The sequence below is a fragment of the Podarcis tiliguerta genome, assembly GCF_965153285.1.
Source record: "Podarcis tiliguerta genome assembly, chromosome: 5".
NCBI lineage: Eukaryota > Metazoa > Chordata > Lepidosauria > Squamata > Lacertidae > Podarcis > Podarcis tiliguerta.
Window position 1 is genome coordinate 1926319 of NC_139538.1, and position 19905 is coordinate 1946223.

A 19905-nucleotide genomic window follows, 5' to 3' on the forward strand; every position below is an offset into this window, starting at 1 on the left:
GCACACTCGCTTCCCCGCTCCTCCGGCTCCCTCCCACCTTCCGGCTGACGGTTAGTGCCTCACACCGCTGCCCACCCCCCTTGCGCACTCCCCTCAGAGAGCCGTTGCCACCAGCGCCTCTCTCTCCCTGGAGTCGCGCTCCTGAGCCCCACCGCCCTCCAGCAGCCACGTCACGCAGTGGCCACAACGCGCGGGTGAGTCTGAGGTACTGGCTGTGGCAGCTGTCCTGCTTCTCCCCGCCCCTCCCCGACGTTGTTAGTGTTTAAATGCAGTGGTGCTTCGCAAGACGAAAAAACTCGCACAACGAAAAAACTCGCGGAACGAATTAATTTCGTCTTGCGAGGCACCACTGTACCTTCTTTCTGTGGCATCCTTGAGGGGCTCAGGAGCCCAGTTGGGTCACCCCTTGCCCGCAGAGCTGGCAGCCCCTCACCCTTTTTCAAACACGCTCCCTTGTGGATTGTTCCCTCGGCCTCCTCTTCCCTCTCCTTGGGAGTCCTCCTGAATGATGGTCAGGGGGCCTGTGACTTGTCTGTCCATTCCCAGCAACAAGGGCTGGCAGACTGGCAGACTGGGCTCCCTCACCTGCTTGCTTGCTTACTCTGAGACCACCTCAGCTCCTGGCAACCCCCCCCCCTGGCCAGCCCCAGAGGCATCCTTCACCTTGTAGCCAGGGCTGCTGCAACAAACAGCTGTGCAAGCCTTTGGGAGGCAGAGATGCGAGAGGGCATCAGAGGGAAGGAAAGAGGGACAGAGGCCAGTGTTGCCCACGGCACCCCTGACCATCATTCAAGGTGCCCCAGGGTGCCACGGCACACAGGTTGAAAACCACTGGTTTAAGGAGAAGAAGAGGAAGGCATGACCTGATAGAGGTTTATGAAACCATACATGGCATGGAGGAAATGGATAGAGTTTTGTTCCCTCTCTTCTAACACTAGAACTCCAATGAGCATTAATAATAATAATAATTATTATTATTTATACCCTACCCTCCCTGGCTCAGGGAAGCTAACACCAGTAAAATCACAGTAAAAACATAATAGGGAAAGGAAACCAATTTAAAATACAGGTTGAAATGCAATTTAAAATGCAGCCTCATTTTAAAAGTAGCCCATAGATCAAAACCATAAGGGGAGGGAAACATGAGGGACAGACTGAGTCCAAACCAAAGGCCAGGCGGAACAGCTCTGTCTTGCAGGCCCTGCAGAAAGATGTCAAGTCCCGCAGGGCCCTGGTCTCTTGTGACGGAGCGTTCCACCAAGTCGAGGCCAGCACTGAAAAGGCCCTGGCCCTAGTTGAAGGAAGCTGAGTATTGGAAGATTCAGGACAGATCAAATGGAGTCCTTTTTCACACAGCGCACAGTTAAACTATTTCCCATGCCCTTAATGTTCTTTTGGTATTACAGGAGGACTATCTTTTGGGAGTGAAGCATTACGACAAAGAAGAGTATCACGCGGCCATTGAGTTCCTGGAGAGGGCACTGAGGGGCTACCACGTGGCTGATACAGAGTGCCGGCTCTTATGCGAAGGATCGCAGAAATTTGAGGATTATGAATATCTGGACTATAAGGCCACCCTGTACGAAGGGATTGCAGGTAGGGAGTTGCAGAGTGTGGGTGCGGCCCCACTAAAGTATTGATTTATTCCAAATGCAGAATACAGGAGTATTTCACAACCCCCTGTGACAGGGCCAGGTGGGCTAATTCAAGTGCTTGAGGGCCGCATGTGAGGTAACTGGTCTGAAGGGTTTAAGAATAGAATAGAATAGAATTTATTATTTATACCCTGCCCATCTGACTGGGTTTCTCCAGCCACTCTGGGTGGCTTCCAACAAAGTATTAAAATACAGTAGTCTGTTAAACATTAAAAGCTTCCCTAAAGAGGGCTGCCTTCAGATGTCTTCTAAAAGTCTGGTAGTTGTTGTTCTCTTTGACATCTGAAGGGAGGGTGTTCCACAGGGAGGGCGCCATCACCGAGAAGGCCCTCTGCCTGGTTCCCTGTAACTTGGCTTCTCGCAGTGAGGGAACCACCAGAAGTCCCTCAGAGCTGGACCTCAGTGTCCGGGCAGAATGATGGGGCTGGAGATGCTCCTTCAGGTATACTGGGCCTTTGAGGTCATTGAGGGCTTTAAAGGTCAGCACCAACACTTTGAATTGTGCTCGGAAACGTACTGGGAGCCAATGTAGGTCTTTCAGGACTGGTGTTATGTGGTCTTGGCAGCCGCTCCCAGTCACCAGTTTAGCTGCCACATTCTGGATTAGTGGTAGTTTCCAGGTCACCTTCAAAGGTAGCCCCACGTAGAGCGCATTGCAGTAGTCCAAGCAGGAGATAACTAGAGCATGCACCACTCTGGCAAGACAGTCCGCAGGCAGGAAGAGTCTCATCCTGCGTACCAGGTGGAGCTGGTAGACAGCTGCCCTGGACACAGAATTGACGTGTGCCTCCATGGACAGCTGTGAGTCCAGAATGACTCCCAGGCTGCGCACCTGGTCCTTCAAGGGTACTGGTACCCCATTCTGGACCAGGGAGTCCCCCACACCCGCCCGCCTCCTGTCCCCCCAAAACAGTACTTCTGTCTTGTCAGGATTCAACCTCAATTTGTTAGCCGCCATCCATCCTCCAACCGTTTAAGGGCTTTATATACTAATAATAACACCTTGAAGTTGACCCTGTGGCAAATCAGCAAGCAGTGGAGCTCTCTGAGCACAAGGGTTATATGGAGGAGGCAAGGCTTCACTCCTGTCAGCAATTGTGCTGCAGCATTCTGTTCTAACTCCAGCTTCCAAGGGAAGCCCCACACAGAGTGCATTGCAGTAATCTAGAAGTAGGTTGGAGAATACACACACTGGGCCTGGGTTCAAGGACAACCGCCTGCCCCTGACACCATCTCATCTTCATCTCCTATCTCTTCCTTGATCCAATCTTGCATGGTTTCCGTGGTGGGTCTGGTTCCACGCTAGAGCCCCAGCCCATCCGAGGGCCTCGTGCTGCCTGCCAGTCACAAGGGCTGGCATTGCTTGCAAAGGTCACCTCCTTAGCCCTCTCCTTCCCTAGGTAGCCACTGGCAAGCGCTCCAGAGTCCTGTGCAAGGACACCACCGCCGTGCGAAGATCCAAAATCTGCCGAGCAAAAAAGTTTCTTCCTTGGCCACCAGCCCAGCAGGGTTAAGGATGGAGAGCATCATAAATGGCTTGATTGGCCGTTGGGGAAAAACACTGGCGAGGGTTCAAGGCCAGCTTGACTGGAGGAGGCTTATTTAGCCGGGCCAGGAGAAGGGCTGGGGTTTATTTATCTCTCCTTCGGCTGCTGCTACTATGGAAAATGAAAGCTGCCGTTCAAAGGAGCAAACCACAGACGTGAAGCAGTCCAGGTTCCTGCAAGCAGCGGGCTCCTAGGAGGCTGAGCCTGCTGACTGAGGATAACAGGGCAGGGGGCTCTCCCTCTTCCTCCCAGGTGGGGGCCAGCTTGCCCCCCTCCATCCTCTGCATCTCCACTTGGGTTGGTTTTGCAGCTCAGCTGCAGATGCCCTCTTTGACCTCTCTGTGCCACCGCCCGTTCTTTTAAGATGTCGCGGGAGGAGGGGGGCTCAGAACTTGGACAAAGGGGTTTGGCTGCCCTCTTCATTCTTGTTGTTGTTGTTTAGTTGTGTAGTCATGTCCGCCTCTTCGTGGCCCCCTGGACCAGAGCACACCAGGGCCTCCTGACTTCTACTGCTTCCCGCAGTTTGGTCAAACTCATGTTTGTAGCTTCGAGAACACTGTCCAACCATCTCGTCCTCTGTCACCCCCTTCTCCTTGTGCCCGCCATCTTTCCCAACATCGGGGTCTTTTCCAGGGAGTCTTCTCTTCTCATGAGGTGGCCAAAGTCTTCATAGAATCATAGAATCATAGAATCATAGAGTTGGAAGAGACCACAAGGGTCATCGAGTCCAACCCCCTGCCAAGCAGGAAACACCATCAGAGCACTCCTGACATATGGTTGTCAAGCCTCTGCTTAAAGACCTCCAAAGAAGGAGACTCCACCACACTCCTTGGCAGCAAATTCCACTGTCGAACAGCTCTTACTGTCAGGAAGTTCTTCCTAATGTTTAGGTGGAATCTTCTTTCTTGTAGTTTGTATCCATTGCTCCGTGTCCGCTTCTCTGGAGCAGCAGAAAACAACCTTTCTCCCTCCTCTATGTGACATCCTTTTATATATTTGAACATGGCTATCATATCACCCCTTAACCTCCTCTTCTCCAGGCTAAACATGCCCAGCTCCCTTAGCCGATCCTCATAAGGCATTGTTTCCAGGCCTTTGACCATTTTGGTTGCCCTCCTCTGTACACGTTCTAGTTTGTCAGTGTCCTTCTTGAACTGTGGTGCCCAGAACTGGACACAGTACTCCAGGTGAGGTCTGACCAGAGCAGAATACAGTGGCACTATAACTTCCCTTGATCTAGATGCTATACTCCTATTGATGCAGCCCAGAATTGCATTGGCTTTTTTAGCTGCCGCGTCGCACTGTTGGCTCATGTCAAGTTTGTGGTCAACCAAGACTCCTAGATCCTTTTCACATGTACTGCTCTCAAGCCAGGTGTCACCCATCTTGTATTTGTGCCTCTCATTTTTTTTGCCCAAGTGCAATACTTTACATTTCTCCCTGTTAAAATTCATCTTGTTTGTTTTGGCCCAGTTCTCTAATCTGTCAAGGTCGTTTTGAAGTGTGATCCTGTCTTCTGGGGTGTTAGCCACCCCTCCCAGTTTGGTGTCATCTGCAAATTTGATCAGGATGCCCTTGAGTCCATCATCCAAGTCGTTGATAAAGATGTTGAATAAGACCGGGCCCAAGACAGAACCCTGTGGCACCCCACTAGCCACTCTTCTCCAGGATGAAGAGGAACCATTGATGAGCACCCTTTGGGTCCGGTCAGTCAGCCAGTTACAAATCCACTGAGTGGTAGCATAGTCAAGACCGCATTTTACCAGCTTCTTTACAAGAATATCATGGGGCACCTTGTCAAATGCCTTGCTGAAATCAAGGTAGACTACATCCACTGCGTTCCCTTCATCTACCAGGCTTGTAATTCTGTCAAAAAATGAGATCAGGTTAGTCTGACATGACTTATTTTTCAGAAATCCATGCTGACTATTGGTGATCACAGCATTCCTTTCTAAGTGCTCACAGATTGTTTGCTTAATGATCTGCTCCAGAATCTTCCCTGGTATTGATGTTAGACTGACTGGGCGGTAATTATTTGGGTCCTCTCTTTTCCCCTTTTTGAAAATAGGGACAACATTTGCCCTCCTCCAGTCTGCCGGGACTTCGCCTGTTCTCCAGGAATTCTCAAAGATGACTGCCAGTGGTTCTGAGATCACATCTGCCAGTTCTTTTAATACTCTTGGATGCAGTTCATCTGGCCCTGGAGACTTGAATACATCTAAACTAGCCAAGTATTCTTGTACTATCTCCTTAGTTATTCTGGGCTGTGTTTCCTCTGCTGAATCATTTCCTCCAAATTCTTCAGGTCGGGCATTGTTTTCTTTATCGGAGAAGACTGAGGCAAAGAAGGCATTGAGGAGTTCAGCCCTTTCTGTGTCCCCTGTTTGCATTTCACCATCTTCTCCTCTGAGTGACCCCACTGTTTCTTTGTTCTTCCTTTTGCTACGAACATACCCATAGAAGCCTTTTTTGTTGCTTTTAACCTCTCTAGCAAGCCTGAGTTCATTCTGTGCTTTAGCTTTTCTGACTTTGTGTCTACACGTGCTGGCTATTTGTTTGAATTCCTCTTTGGTGGTTTCCCCCCTTTTCCATTTTTTGTACACATCCTTTTTTAATCTTAACTCAGTTAAAAGTTCTTTAGATAGCCACCCTGGCTTCTTTAGGCACCTTCCATGTTTCCGTCTCATTGGTATTGCCTGAAGTTGTGCTTTTACTATCTCCCTCTTAACAAACTCCCAGCCATCATGAACTCCCTTTCCTTTTAGTATTACTGTCCATGGGATCTCACCCAGCACTTCCCTAAGTTTTATGAAGTCGGCTTTCTTAAAGTCAAGAAATTGAGTCCTAGTATGCTTGGCTGCTCCTTTCCGTTGTATAGTAAACTTCAGAAGAGCATGATCACTTGCGCCTAATGATCCTTCCACTTCTACCCCATTAACCAGGTCATCGACATTGGTTAGGACCAGATCTAAAATGGCTGTTCCTCTTGTTGCTTCTCCCACTTTCTGGACAATGAAGTTGTCTGCAAGGCCAGTGAGGAATCTGTTTGACCTTATGCTCTTGGCTGAGTTTGACATCCAACAAATATCTGGGTAATTGAAGTCCCCCATTACTACTATCTCCCTTCCTTTTGCATGCTTGGCCATCTGTTCCAGGAAGGCATCGTCTATGTCCTCTGTTTGGCTTGGGGATCTATAGTAAACTCCCACAATGAGGTCACTATTATTCTTCTCTCCCTTAATTTTGACCCAAATGCTCTCACTTTGGCTTTGAGGTTCTAAATCTTGGATCTCTTCACAGGTATACACATCCCTGACATATAACGCCACTCCTCCTCCTTTCTTGTCTGGTCTGTTTCTCTGAAATAGATTGTATCCCTCCATTTTTACATTCCAATCGTGGGACTTATCCCACCAGGTTTCAGTGATGCCTATTATGTCATATTTAGTTTGCTGTACCAAGAGCTCAAGCTCATCTTGTTTATTTCCCATGCTTTGTGCATTAGTGTACAGACATTGAAGTCCATTAGTCATTCCCCCGTGTCTCTTATTTAAGGATTTTTTCCTCCCACCACTAGGTCTGCTTGCTGTTTGCTCCATTTGGTCTATGACATTTGGATGATCATCTTCATCAATTAATAGACTCCTTCCTTCAGGAGCACTGTCTCCCTCCCCCACATTAGTCAGTTTAAAGCCCTCCTGATGAGGTTTCTTAGTTTTTTGGCAAAAACATTCCTTGGAGTCTTGGAGCCTCAACTTCACAATCTGTCCTTCCAGTGAGCACTCAGGGCTGACTTCCTTAAGAATGGATAGGTTTGATTATCTTGCAGTCCATGGGACTCTCAAGAGTCTCCTCCAGCACCAGAATTCAAAAGCATCCGTTCTTTGACGATCAGCCTTCTTTATGGTCCAGCTCTCACTTCCATACATCACCACTGGGAAAACCATAGCTTTAACTATACAGGCCTTTGTTGGCAAGGTGATGTCTCTGCTTTTTAAGATGCTGTCTAGGTTTGTCATTGCTTTTCTCCATTCTTAGTCATAGGCTACAATAGAATAGTAGAACTGGAAGGGACCCCCCCCCCCGGGTCATCTGGTTCTGCCCCTTTCAGTGCCGGAACTGCAGCCAGAGAACCCCTGACAGACGGCTGTCCAACTTAAATACCTCTGGCGAAGGAGAGTCCACCACCTTCCAAAGGAGTCTGCTCCACTGCCAGACAGTTCTTATTGTCAGAAAGTTCTTCTGAATGTTTCATTGGGATCTCCTTTATTGGAACTTGAAGCCATGGGTTCGAGTTCCACCCTTCCAGAGCAGGAAAATACAAGCATGGTGCCTCTTCCCTGTGACAGCCCTTGAGATATTTGATTTATATACTGCCCTTTCATCCAAAGACCCAAGGGCAGTGTACAACGTGAAGAACATAAATTTATGGATCATCATCAAAATCATAGAACTCCCTAGTCAAACTCCCTGCAACGCAGGAGCATTTCCCTGTGGGGGTTGAATCCACAACCTTGACATGATCAGCACAACAGAGATAACTTCCTTGCACATAATACAGACAATAATAATAGACAACATAATAACAAAAATAATTTTCTACATTTCCTGAGCTGGTGTGGATGGCGATGTCTGAAGAATAGGAAATAAAATCTTGCCCGATGACGTAAAAGCATTCTAGATCCTTCGTCGCCCTGGAAACAGACAGTTTATGTGTTATTTCCTCCGCAATAGCCAAAGTCCATAAGTTCTTATACGACAAAGACAAATGGAGGTGGTTTTTAAAAAGGTTTTCCATTGCTGAGCTATGGAAATCCTAGCATCAGCAGACATCCATGCCCAAAGTTCTTTACGGTGGCAAGCTCTCATGTTGTCAGTCCACATGTTCAGTAATGTCAGGATTTCGCTCGTGGATGTCCAGTGGTCCTGAATTTTGGAACAGGAGGCAGGGACAGCCACCAGCCTGGAAGGCTTTAAAATAGACAAAAGCATGGAAGAGGAGGGGGCTATCGGTGGCTACTAGCCTCACCAGCTCTGCTCTGCCACCGCAGTTGGAGGGAGGGATGCTTCTGAATGTCCATTGCTGGAAACCTCAGGAGAGAGTTGCTCTTGTTGGTCCTATGGTGGCTACACAAGGAAGCGTCTCTGTCCCTGAAGGTAGAAGATTTGCATTCGTTTGGTTTAAGCCTATACTCTTACCCTTTAAGAGATACAGTCATACCTCGAGATGCTTCGGATTGCGTGAATTTGGGTTGCGCACCGCACCGGACTTGGAAGTACTGGAATGCTCTAGAACTAAGAGCAAGAGCCCAGATTTGCTTCACGCAGCTTCCTAAACCAAAAGGTTCGTTGTTGCTGCTGTTCCCGCAAGGGTAGCGTGAAAGGGTGAAGGTAGAAGGGCTGTGGCTGTGCTCTCCTCCCTTGCTTCCTGCTTCCCCGGTTGAAGGGACAGGAAGGCTTACAGACAGAGCGTGGCAGGCTGCCCGTCCTTGAGCCAAGGTCAGCAATCCCTGTTTGTGGCCCTCCCGATTCATGGACTTGCGACTCGATCTCCCTCGCTGCCTCCCTGTATCTGCCTAAACACTTAAGGCACAAACACAGGCTTGAAGCAAAAGCCAAACACATCTGCTTGGCTATTGCAGGACATTCCAGCCCCTTCCTTGCCATCAGTTCAAGCAGAAATTCAACCCACTCCCCTGTTTCTTCAAGGGGAGATTTGGAGAGCTGTCCGTGGGCGTGCAAAGCCTGATTTTCCACATGCTCCCCCAAACATTGCAAAGTACAGAGGGATTAGTGCATTACTGAGAATCAGGAAAGAGAGGATCTGCCTCCACTCAGCTCCTTTATTGTCCCTCTGGATCACTCCCCCGCTCCTCATCCCACTCCCCCTAATTCCACTTTCACTAGATCACCGGCATGTTTCCCCCCCTCGCTGTGCATTGCAGGGACACCACAAAACATAATAAAACTGCATGCATAACCTTATCAAGTTTGCTGATGTGCACTAGTCTTGATTGTGTGCTCAGGTAGAAATTGGCAATGACATGCTGGCCACGATCCGTTGAGAAGGCAGGCAGGAGCAATGCGATTTGTGGGTGCCAGCTGGATAAAAAGGGTTTCCGGGGTGGGTGGAGGGTGACAAGGGCACAATCAGTCAGGAGAAGGCAGGGGCAGCTCAGACAGGGTTAATGAGGAGTCGCGAGGGTGGCATGGCTCTAGGGCAGTGAAAGATGGAACGGCAGGGCTTAATCTCCCTGTTTCACTTTGCCTTTTGCCCTTTCTTCTTGTTGCCTCCACATCACTCCCAACAGGTGGGGGGCAAAGAGGTTAGAGGCAGAGGGTTGTGTGTCGTCTTGCAGTGATTTTCAAGCTCCTCTCTGCAAGGACGATGATCTGTGGGGGCCTATTGGCTGAGGGGCAGCCTTTCAGTTCAACAGAAAGGAATTCAGAGCAAGCGTTTCATATTCTAGAGTTGGAATCCTCCAGAAACTTGGGAGGAGGGGGAAGTGATTGATGTCACAGTGGTCCCTGGACACGTGACAAAGTCTTCCTTTGCCCTTCTCCTACCTAAAACACAAGACCCTTAACTGTTCAGGGGTATCGTATTTCAGAGGGGACAAAGCTCAGACTACAAATGCACCCTCCTTGTGGCTGTTCAGAAAGTCCTCCTACCTGAGTTGAGGAAGAGAAGGCAGACTAAGTACAAAAGTGACTCTCCATCCCAACCGATACCTGTTTAAGGTAAAGGTAAAGGGACCCCTGACCATCAGGTCCAGTCGCAAACAACTCTGAGGTTGTGGTGCTCATCTCGCTTTACTGGCTGAGGGAGCCGGCATACAGCCTCCGGGTCATGTGACCAGCATGACTAAGCCACTTCTGGCGAACCAGAGCAGCGTGTGGAAATGCAGTTTACCTTCCCACCAGAGTGGTATCTATTTATCTACCTGCACTTTGACGTTCTTTTGAACTGCTAGGTGGGCAGGAGCAGGGACCGAGCAACGGGAGCTCACCCCATCATGGGGATTCGAACCGCCAACCTTCTGATCGGCAAGCCCAAAAGGCTCAGTGGTTTAGACCACATTGCAAATTAATGAGATTTGATGAAAGTGACTTAAGCCCTGCACATTGCCTTCTGTTTATCTAGCTCCTTTTGAATTATGGCTGGTTGTTGACCTTCGGCTCGGGGGATTGCGACACTTCATCTGATTCCCGTCACCAACGGTCTGCAGAAGGCGGGTGGCTCACAACCTCTTCTGCGTAACATTTTGCAGCTGGAAGAAAATGCCATTTTGACAAAAATCATTAGTTGCTTCCCCCGCCCACGGGAAGGGACTTAATTTAAGGAAACAAAACACTTATAGATCATCATGAGCATCATCATCCCTCCCTACCCATAAGGTCATAAGTTTATTGTTTTTCTAACCAAAGTCCACAAGAAATTTGTATTAGGCAATTTTGTTTTTGGCAAGTTTTGGGTGAAGACATACTGCTGTGTTAGCAGAACCAAAGTGACCTCCCTGTTGGAAATGTTTTGATGAGTATATGGCAAAATACTGCTCAAAAAAAAGATGCGCTAGTATGCCTAGATTAAAATATGAAGTACCGGATGGAAGAAAAATTATTAAGGAAAGATAATAAGAATATATAGATGATTTGAGGAGATTGTAGAATGCAAAGATTATTGTAAATTGTATAATGTGGAGGAAATCTAGTGGGGGTGGAGGGAAATGGAAGGAAGGAGAAAATAATATTATGATGGATTGAGGAAATATAAATGTAAATAAATGTAAATGTATAGGGGGATGGGGGGAAATGGTGTTGGCTTTGGTACATCTGTATTGAAATGCAATATGTGAAAACCAATAAAAAAGGGGGAAAATTATATATATATACAGTGGTGCCTCGCAAGACGAAAAGAATCCGTTCCGTGAGTCTCTTCGTCTAGCGGTTTCTTCATCTTGCGAAACAAGCCCATTAGCGGATTAGCGCTATTAGCGGTTTAGCGGCTATTAGCGGTTTAGCGGCTATTAGCGGCTATTAAAGGCTTAAGGGGTTAGCGGATTAGCTGCTAAAAGGCTATTAGCAGCTTAGTGCCTTAGAAAAAGGGGGGGGGGGAGCGGAAAAAAAACCCCAGGAATCGCAAGGCATTTTCGTCTTGCGAAGCAAGCCCATAGAGAAATTCGTCCTGCGAAGCGCATTGAAAAACGGAAAACCCTTTCGTCTAGCGGGTTTTCCGTCTTGCGAGGCATTCATCTTGCGGGGCACCACTGTGTGTATAATACAAAGTGACCTCCCTGGGATTCAAGCCCAGGCAGTGTGTCTGGAGGTCCTGGGCTGCCCAGATGACAAGACCCCCCTCTTGGTTTCGCTGATGGAGTCCAGAGGAAAGCAGAGTGAGAGGTTTGGCACCATCTTGGCCGCAGGAATTACCCAAAGGAGACATACAAGACACCACCCAACCACTTTAGGGACTGCACTCAGGATTTGTGTAGAGTTTAGTCCGGAGACTTTTATTCTTCCAAGGATATCCCACAAGGCACCGGAGGTTTCCTTCTCCTAGACGGGCTACCTTCCCAGACTGATGAGCCCCATCTGTCTGTCTATCCGGCAATAGTATTAATAAAATAATTCAGAACGTACAGTCAAACCTCGGCTCCCGAACGCCTCTGTTTTGGAACGTTCTGGCTCCTGAAAGCCGAAAATCCAGAAGTAAATGCTCTGGTTTTTGAAGGTTTTTTGGAAGCTGAACGTCCGACGTGGCTTCCGCTTGAGTGCACGAAAATCCTGCAACCAGTCAGAAGCCGTGCCTTGGTTTTGAACATTTCGGAAGCCGAACGGGCTTCTGGAATAGATTATGTTTGACAACCGAGGTTTGACTGTATATCCATAATTTGGGGGGGGGGGGGAATCATAATATAAAAAATACTTTGACAAGTTCCTGAGCATTAAAATGCGGTTTCCCTTCTGCATCTCTGGCAGTTCCAATTCTAATGTTATTTTGCTTTCTGAAAATCCAATTTGCCAACATCTGCGATGTAAGAGAGACACAAACAACCTGAAATCCAGCTTGATTTCACATTAAACCTCCGAATCACCACAACAATTTATAGCGATTTTATCTAACTCGTTTTTCCTGATTTCTTTTGCAGAGAGTGCATAGAGGGGCCTCTCTCTGAGTTACGGAAATATCATTGTCCCTTAAAAGAAACCGGACCGTGCCTGTTTGCTTGTGCGAACAAAGGTTTCAGAAAGCGATCTCTTGGGTCTCTATATAAGGGGCAGGCGAGCAGATGATTAGTGATGCCTTCCTGCTGAGGTTGACCACAAATACAAAATCAGTCTGCATACGGGACCCCCCACCCCTTCCCAAGTTTTAACACTTAAATTTAACATTGTTTTCATTTCATCAGTTGAATGAAATGTGAGTGGACATCCAAAATATGAGAACATAAGCGGAGCCTGCAGAATCAGGCCAATGGTCCCTCCTGTGCTCATGGGGGCCAGCCAGAAGCCACAAAGGCAAACACACAAGCAGGACCTGAGTGCGAGAGCTACTCCCCCCCCCGCAGTTTCAAGCAACAGGCATTCAGGAGCATTGCTGTTATGTTGGGCCTGGGTGTAACCCGTGAAATGCAGTCCAGGACCAGTCCAGAAATGAAGGTTCCTCTAGGTGTCAGTCCGGCAGGGCCAACACGAGGCAGGAAACCAGGCAGGGACAGGTACAGGATCTCAGGCAGGATCTGGCATACAGCAATGTTGCTCCCGCAACCTGGGGTGGGGTCCAACAGCCTTTTATCTTTGTCTTGGTAGCGGCCAGTCCTGATTGCCTGGTGACTCACCTCCCTGACTCACCCCTCCTGCGAGTACTCAGGTCTCTCCTTCTCTCAGACCTCAGTCTCTGCAGCTTGGAAGACGTCGGTGGGTTACTAGACCCAGAGGCCGCCTCAGCCTCCCCTGACCCAACCGGTAGTGGAGCAGCTGTAGGTGATGGCCCAGCTGGAGGCAACGAGGTCATCCCCGCACCTGGAGCCAGGGCAGGCTCAGGCCCCTGACTCGGCCCAGCTGGTGCTTGTTGCAGGGGAACCTGTGCAGACTGGGGCTCTTTAGGATCAGGCCCCAGACTTGGTTCAGATGATGCCTGAGGCAAAGGATCCAGTGCAGACTGAGACTTCTCTGGTTCCGAGCCTGCGTCCCAGGCCATCACAGCTGTCACTTACTGAGGAGGCTGAGCAGAGCCACCGTAACCTAGACCAGGTTGGAAAGGCTGCACTAGAAACCTATAAAACCCCATATGATATAGAATCATAGAACTACAGAGTTGGAGGGGGCTCCTGAGGGTCATCTAGTCCAACCCTGGCAATGCAGAAATCTCCACTCAGGCATCCCTGAGGGATGGCCATTCAATCTTTGCTTAAAAACCTCCAATGAAGAAGGTACACTGGGGGGTCATCTAGAGATGTTGGACAGTGGACTGGACCCCCCGAGAAGGTAGTGGAGTCTCTTTCATGGGAGGTTTGTAGTGAGAGACTGGATGGCCATTGCTCAAGCATTCTTCAGCTGTGATTCCTGCATTAGGAGGGCTGGCCTAATGACCCTTAGGGTCCCTTCCAACTTTTTATGCCAGATTTTAGTGTATTTTCATGCACCCAAGCAGCTGAAATAGACTGAAAGGAAGCATTTAGCTATAGTCTGTACCGTGATATATAGCCTGTCCCCTGTACTTTCTCCTAAATCATTTTCCTTCAGTGTAAAAGATTTTGAAGTTGAGTAACGAACCAATGCTTATTAAACAACGTGTTGCTTTTCTTGTGTTGCTGTTTATTCCTCATTAGATCGCAGGAAGCTGAGGTTTTTGTTAGGTGGTGGGTGAACATACCAGACAACACAGCGATTCTTCAAACAGCTCTTGTTTATTCACAGGCCCAGAACAGAACTGGGCTGAGGGGTTCAGCCAACCTGCTTATATAGAGCTCAACTACAAAGCAACAGTAACAACTTTCTGTAACTATCCAATCACTGAACGTCACTTTCAATTCCTTATTTGCATATGTGGACCTTGGTGAAAACTAAACTATCTACAGTATCCCCCTGCTGGCCCAGGGTGAGAACTTCAGTACATAACAGTTTTTTTTGCTTCCTTCCTCCTGTTTGAGATTTCTCCCTTGCTCTTCTTCACAGATCACTACATGCAAGTCCTGGTGTGTCAACACGAGTGTGTGAGGGAGCTGGCGACGCGCCCCGGGAGACTTTCTCCCATCGACAACTTCCTTCCCCTCCATTACGACTTCTTGCAATTTGCCTATTACAGAGGTACAGCTTGGCTTTCTGGACTTCTTGCCTCAGTTCTGATGTTTCCCTGAGCAACGGGGTGACCACCAAAAAACCTAAAGCTATCATGGGTCCAGGGAGTTATCTTCCTTGTGTTAAGCAATACCCATGGGGCTGGCGCCAAATCAGAGTAGATCAGAACCAGAATTTCCCTTGTCCTCAGTGAAGATTACTGACTATTTCTGATGATGCCAATGTAGCTATATTTTCAATGTAGCTATATTTTCCGAGGACTGGAATAAATTTACAGAATATATCAAAAATGTATGTGAGGAGCAACTAACGCTTGTTGGCTTTCAAGAAGCTTTGTGAAAAAGATTGATTGAAATGTTGTTTGAAAGAAAAGTTAAGATTAAGAGTGGTAAAGTGCAATATAAATTTAAGAAATGTGAGATGTAGTGAGATTACGGAGAATTGTCAGATAGGCTGATGGAAGTCCAAAAGATGTTGATGTATAAAGCAAATGTTAAATTTGGACAAAATATTTATTGGAAATTAAATAAAAATTGTTTATAAAAAATTTTTTTTCAAAAGAATTAGCCTTATGTATGATCTTGGCACCTCGAATAGTAATTTCAACTCAATGAAAAACAGCCTCAAATCTTACAGTGGGCACTTGAGTACCACTCACTCTGGATATAATGGAGAAAAGTAGGCATAAATTGATATTTCAGCAAGGGCTAGCAACTCCAGTCTCTTATCATATGTTTTGGCATTCCTTCATTACAACTGACAATGTTGGTGGTCTTTACTTGGACTTTGTTATCTCTGCTCTACTCATTCTATGTGTCTGTTTTATAGTTTCCCCTTTCATCTTTTGATTTTCCTCTGTTGCTACGTATCACTGTTCTCTCTGTTTTATATGCATTATGAAAAAACTTTGCAAAAACAAAACAAAACCCATAGAAATTTCCAACAACTGGCCATTTCCCCCCACTTTTCACCCACATGGAAATTAGAAAGACCTCCATCTAAATCCTCATTCAAAAACCAACAACATAGGTATACTTATTTGACAATGGATTTTGACAAGTTGTTCACGAGAAGAGAGCTTTCACTTTAGAACAAACCACAGTTCCTTGTTACGTACAAACTTTTTTTTTTTTTTGAAATAATTTTTATTAACAGGCCAATCACATCACATTGTTCAAATCACATTAGTTCCAGATTATACAGCCAAATTTTAATTTTATTTTTAAAAAAAAATTTTGGGGGGTACCCATATATCAAGCTCCGCACGAGTCCAAAATTCCAGATGACTCCAGACATCACTTATTTGCTGCTTTTGTTCGACAGTTCCATCCAGTTCGATTTGGATAGACCTTTATTACCTTCTTTCTCTTCTTGTTGTTATCATTTATTCCTTTCTTTGCGATCTCTGATAATTTTCACAAACAGATTGAAAATTTGGCGTCTCTGTGTGGGTTTTGTGCTCTTCCAAACTCATATTATTCAGGAACAACCTCTGTTAAATACTTCCATAAACAAAGTTAATCTTCGGTCTGTCCATTATTATTCCTCAGGCTGGCCCAATAAATCAAATAAATTAGGGGGCTCTGTCAGGTCAAACTTGCATTCCAACATTCCTTCTCTTTCGCGCAATCCTGATTCTCCTCCCCCTGATCTTCTTCTCCGACCAGCCTGTCTTGTCGAGACGCCATTTTTTTTAACTGCGTCATAGAAATTTTCCTCCTTCTCACCATTCGATCTTCTCTTATTGTATTATATTTCCTCCCACACAGATCTTAAAGTTCTGTTTATGATTATTAAAACGCGACGATCTTATTTCTTTCTGGGGTGGAGGGTTATTATTGTCACATCATGCAAAGGAAAAAGAAAGAGTTTTTTCCTCCACCCCCCCCCCTTCGTTCCAGCCATACATTCTCATAGTGGTAGTTCATCAAAAGATTTACTTATCCATCCGTCACTCCCGGTCACAGAGATCCATTAATCAGCAGTCTTATCGTCGAGCTTCACTTGATATATGTGCTTCAGCCTTCCTTGTTACGTACAAACTTAGGGGAGAGCTGTGTTTGTTTTTCATTCTCGTTAGAAACGGTTGTTTGATCCTGGCTTGCCTTAACTAATTTTATTTAGAACAAACCATGGTTCACAGAGTTTGTATTCAACACTAAACCGCGGCTTGTTCTAAAGTGAAACTAGAAGACTTTGAGGTCCTAGTCCAGCTCTCTAACCACTGTACCACTGCTGGAAATAGGATGGGGGGGAACATGCCATCGCCTTAATTTGGTGTAGGGGCTTCTTGGACTCCTGAACTTCCAGCATGTAGCTCAGACCTGCAGAATTCATGAGAATGCAGCAGACCCGGTTGTCACAAATTCTGGCCTACTAGGTGTTCCCTCCCATCAGGGCCATTTTTGCAGCTCCAGACATGCAGGAAAAATAAAAGAGAGTGGGACTGATGCATTTTTTGTTTTTGCTTAAATCCCTTAAATCTTCTGCGGTTGCAGCAGCAAATTTCCCTGTCCAAAGCTCTCCTTAGAGGAGAAGGCAGCAAAGTTCAAGTGAAATTTCTGGCCAGTCTAAAGGGTTCTCCTTCGCTCTTTCAGTGGGCGATTACGTCAAAGCTCTGGAGTGCACCAAGTCTTACCTCCTGTTCCATCCGGACGATGAAGACGTCTTGGACAACGAAAGCTACTATGAAGTCAACTTGGAAGGGTTTGTGGACTTGGCGAGCATCAAGCCTAGAGAGGTAAGAAGCCGATATGTAGAATCGGCCGCTAGCTGTCAGAAATCTCCTTTGCAGGTATACAAAGAAAGCCAACACCGATGCTTCTTCAGCGCATCAGCACTCCTTATGTAACTGGCTATGCATATTCTTTCTAGCCCTGCTGCCTCAATTCCACTGTTTCCCACATCTTGAACTATATATTGCAAACTCCTTGGGGGCAAGGACCTGTTCTCAGAGGTGGAGCTAGCTGCTCCGGCACTCGGAGCAGCGCACATGCTGTGTATGTGCTGTGCACACGACGAGCATCCCAGGGGGCGAGACACCCATGGGGGGTGAAGCAAGCTGCCCATGGCAAGCTGCTTCCTGGGGGGCGGCGGTGGGGGAACCGCGCCACTTTATCAGCAGCCTTCCTCCCTTCCCTCTTCCTTTTGACAGCTCGGGGGAGGCTCTCCCCCCCCCAGGAAGCAGCCTGGGAGTGCGGGGCAATGGCGCCCTGCTCCCCGCGACTCCCAAGCCTCTCCAGAGCTGTCAAAATGAAGGGGGGAGGGGGGAAGGCCACAGGCAAGGCAGCACAGCTCTGCCCCTCCCCTGACGGCTCAGGGTAGCTTGGGAGTGGCGGGCGGGTGGCATGCCGAATGTCACCCCCCTCAGTGAGGGCACCCGTGGCAGCTCGCCACCACTGCCTCCCCCCTTCCTATGCCCCTGCCTGTTCTTTTGTACTCTGTAAAGGCTATTGAGTCATTTTGAAGGGCGATCTATTTATTCAGAGGCTTCAACCCCCCCATGCCTATTGATCCGAAAAAGACCAGTGATAGCAGTTGTCCTCAACTCATCTTCCCCTGGGCTTGGTGAAGATTTGACGTTTTCATCCCCCAAAAGTTTTTGATTTGAGTTTCTACTGAAATGAGGCTGCATCTTAATGTTGTATTTTAATCTTGTTTTTAAATTGCATTTTAATCAATTGTTTTTATATCTGGTGTTAGCTGCCCTGAGCCCGGTCTTGGCTGGAGAGGGCGGGGTATATTAAAAAATTATTATTATTATTATTATTATTATTATTATTATTATTATTATTATTATTTGAACAACAGGAAGAGAGGCTGGCTACTGAATGCCTGAGATCAGCACAGTTGCTGAACTTGTTTTCAAAGGAAGTTCTTCCTTTCACCTTGGCAGCAAAAAAAGAGCTTCTTCAGGGATTTATTTGAAAACAATGCTCTTGTTAATTGTCAATTATGAGAGCTCTTTCTGCAACCAGCCTGGTTTTAAGTCCTTCTCCTGGTTGTTTCAGGAAGCTGTGACGTTCTTGAGGCGCCATAAGCTGGAATCGTACCTGCTGCAGACAGGAGCAGCTGGCCTGGGTTTCTTGTACACGGAGCCGGTAAGTGCAAGCGAATGTGAGGCATGAACTTTCAGAGGCAAGAGCTTGAGATTTAGATTCATACCAAGCCGTGGCGCTTCCTGAAATGCCTCGATCAAGTCCCTTTTCGTGCCATGCCAGGTTCTGCAGGAGATAAATCTAGACTTGCAGAGGCATTTTGCACACTGAAAGGAATGTTTGCCAGGTCACCTATGCAAAGAGCATTGCTGGATCAGTCCCAGGGCCCTTCAGGTAAAGTATTTGCTTTCAGAGAATGCCCAGCCAAACGCCTCCCCAAACTCATAAGCTTGGCATTCTGAAAACAGCCACTCCCTTCTTAAATTCCCCCACCATCTCACACTCAAAGTTTACATATATTGCCTCTAAACACGTAGGTTTCATTTAGCAGGAAGAGCTGGCGGTTCACTGGGGCTCCAGGAATTTGCATAATCCCTCTTTAGAAACCTGTTTACTATGGGTGCTTTCAAACTGGACCGATTTACCACCATTGGAGTAATGCTTTCCTGAGAAGCAGAACTAAGAGTCCACCCAGGACGTAACACAGTGCTATAATATCTAGCAGCGACCTTCCAAGGCCCTTCTGTAAGTTTAACTCACAAGTTTCAGCCAGAAAAGGGTCCACTGCAACTTTGATTAGATGCTTCCCTTTTTCTGGAGTCTGACCATATTACTTCTTCCTGGCATCAACATATATATATGTGTGTGTGTGTACAGTGGTACCTTGCAAGACGAATGCCTCGCAAGACTAAAAACTCGCAAGACGAAAGAGTTTTTCGTTTTCTGAGTTGCTTCGCAAGATGGATTTCCCTATGGGCTTGGCTTTTTTAAAAAAACTGCCAATGCATTCCCATGGGAAACCGTCAATACACAGTGGTGCTTCGCAAGACAAAAAAATTCACAAGACAAAAAACTCGCAGAACGAATTAATTTCGTCTTGCGAGGCACCACTATATATATATATACACACACACACACACACACACATACATATATATATATATATATACACACACGCATATATATATATAAATTTGTTGTTGTTGTTGTTTAGTCATTCAGTCGTGTCCGCCTCTTCATGACCCCCTGGACCAGAGCACGCCAGGCACTCCTGTCTTCCACTGCCTCCCACAATTTGGTCAAACTCATGCTGGTAGCTTCGAGAACACTGTCCATCCACCTCGTCCTCTGTCGTCCCCTTCTCCTTGTGCCCTCCATCTTTCCCAACATCAGGGTCTTTTCCAGGGAGTCTTCTCTTCTCATGAGGTGGCCAAAGTCTTGGAGCCTCAGCTTCAGGATCTGTCC

General features: G+C 47.1%; 1 protein-coding gene across 4 annotated transcripts in view; it reads left to right on the top strand.

Annotated features, from left to right (window-relative positions):
* The window catches only part of P3H2 (prolyl 3-hydroxylase 2), a 235765-nt gene that overhangs the window by 187411 nt on the left and 28449 nt on the right, over nt 1-19905 (top strand). For all 4 annotated transcript variants that reach the window (XM_083442108.1, XM_083442107.1, XM_083442109.1 and 1 more), the window contains exons 3-6: nt 1407-1596; nt 14381-14512; nt 17101-17243; nt 18514-18603. In XM_083442108.1, coding sequence (XP_083298234.1) covers nt 1407-1596; nt 14381-14512; nt 17101-17243; nt 18514-18603 — 555 coding nt within the window. The remainder of the gene's footprint in view (nt 1-1406; nt 1597-14380; nt 14513-17100; nt 17244-18513; nt 18604-19905) is intronic.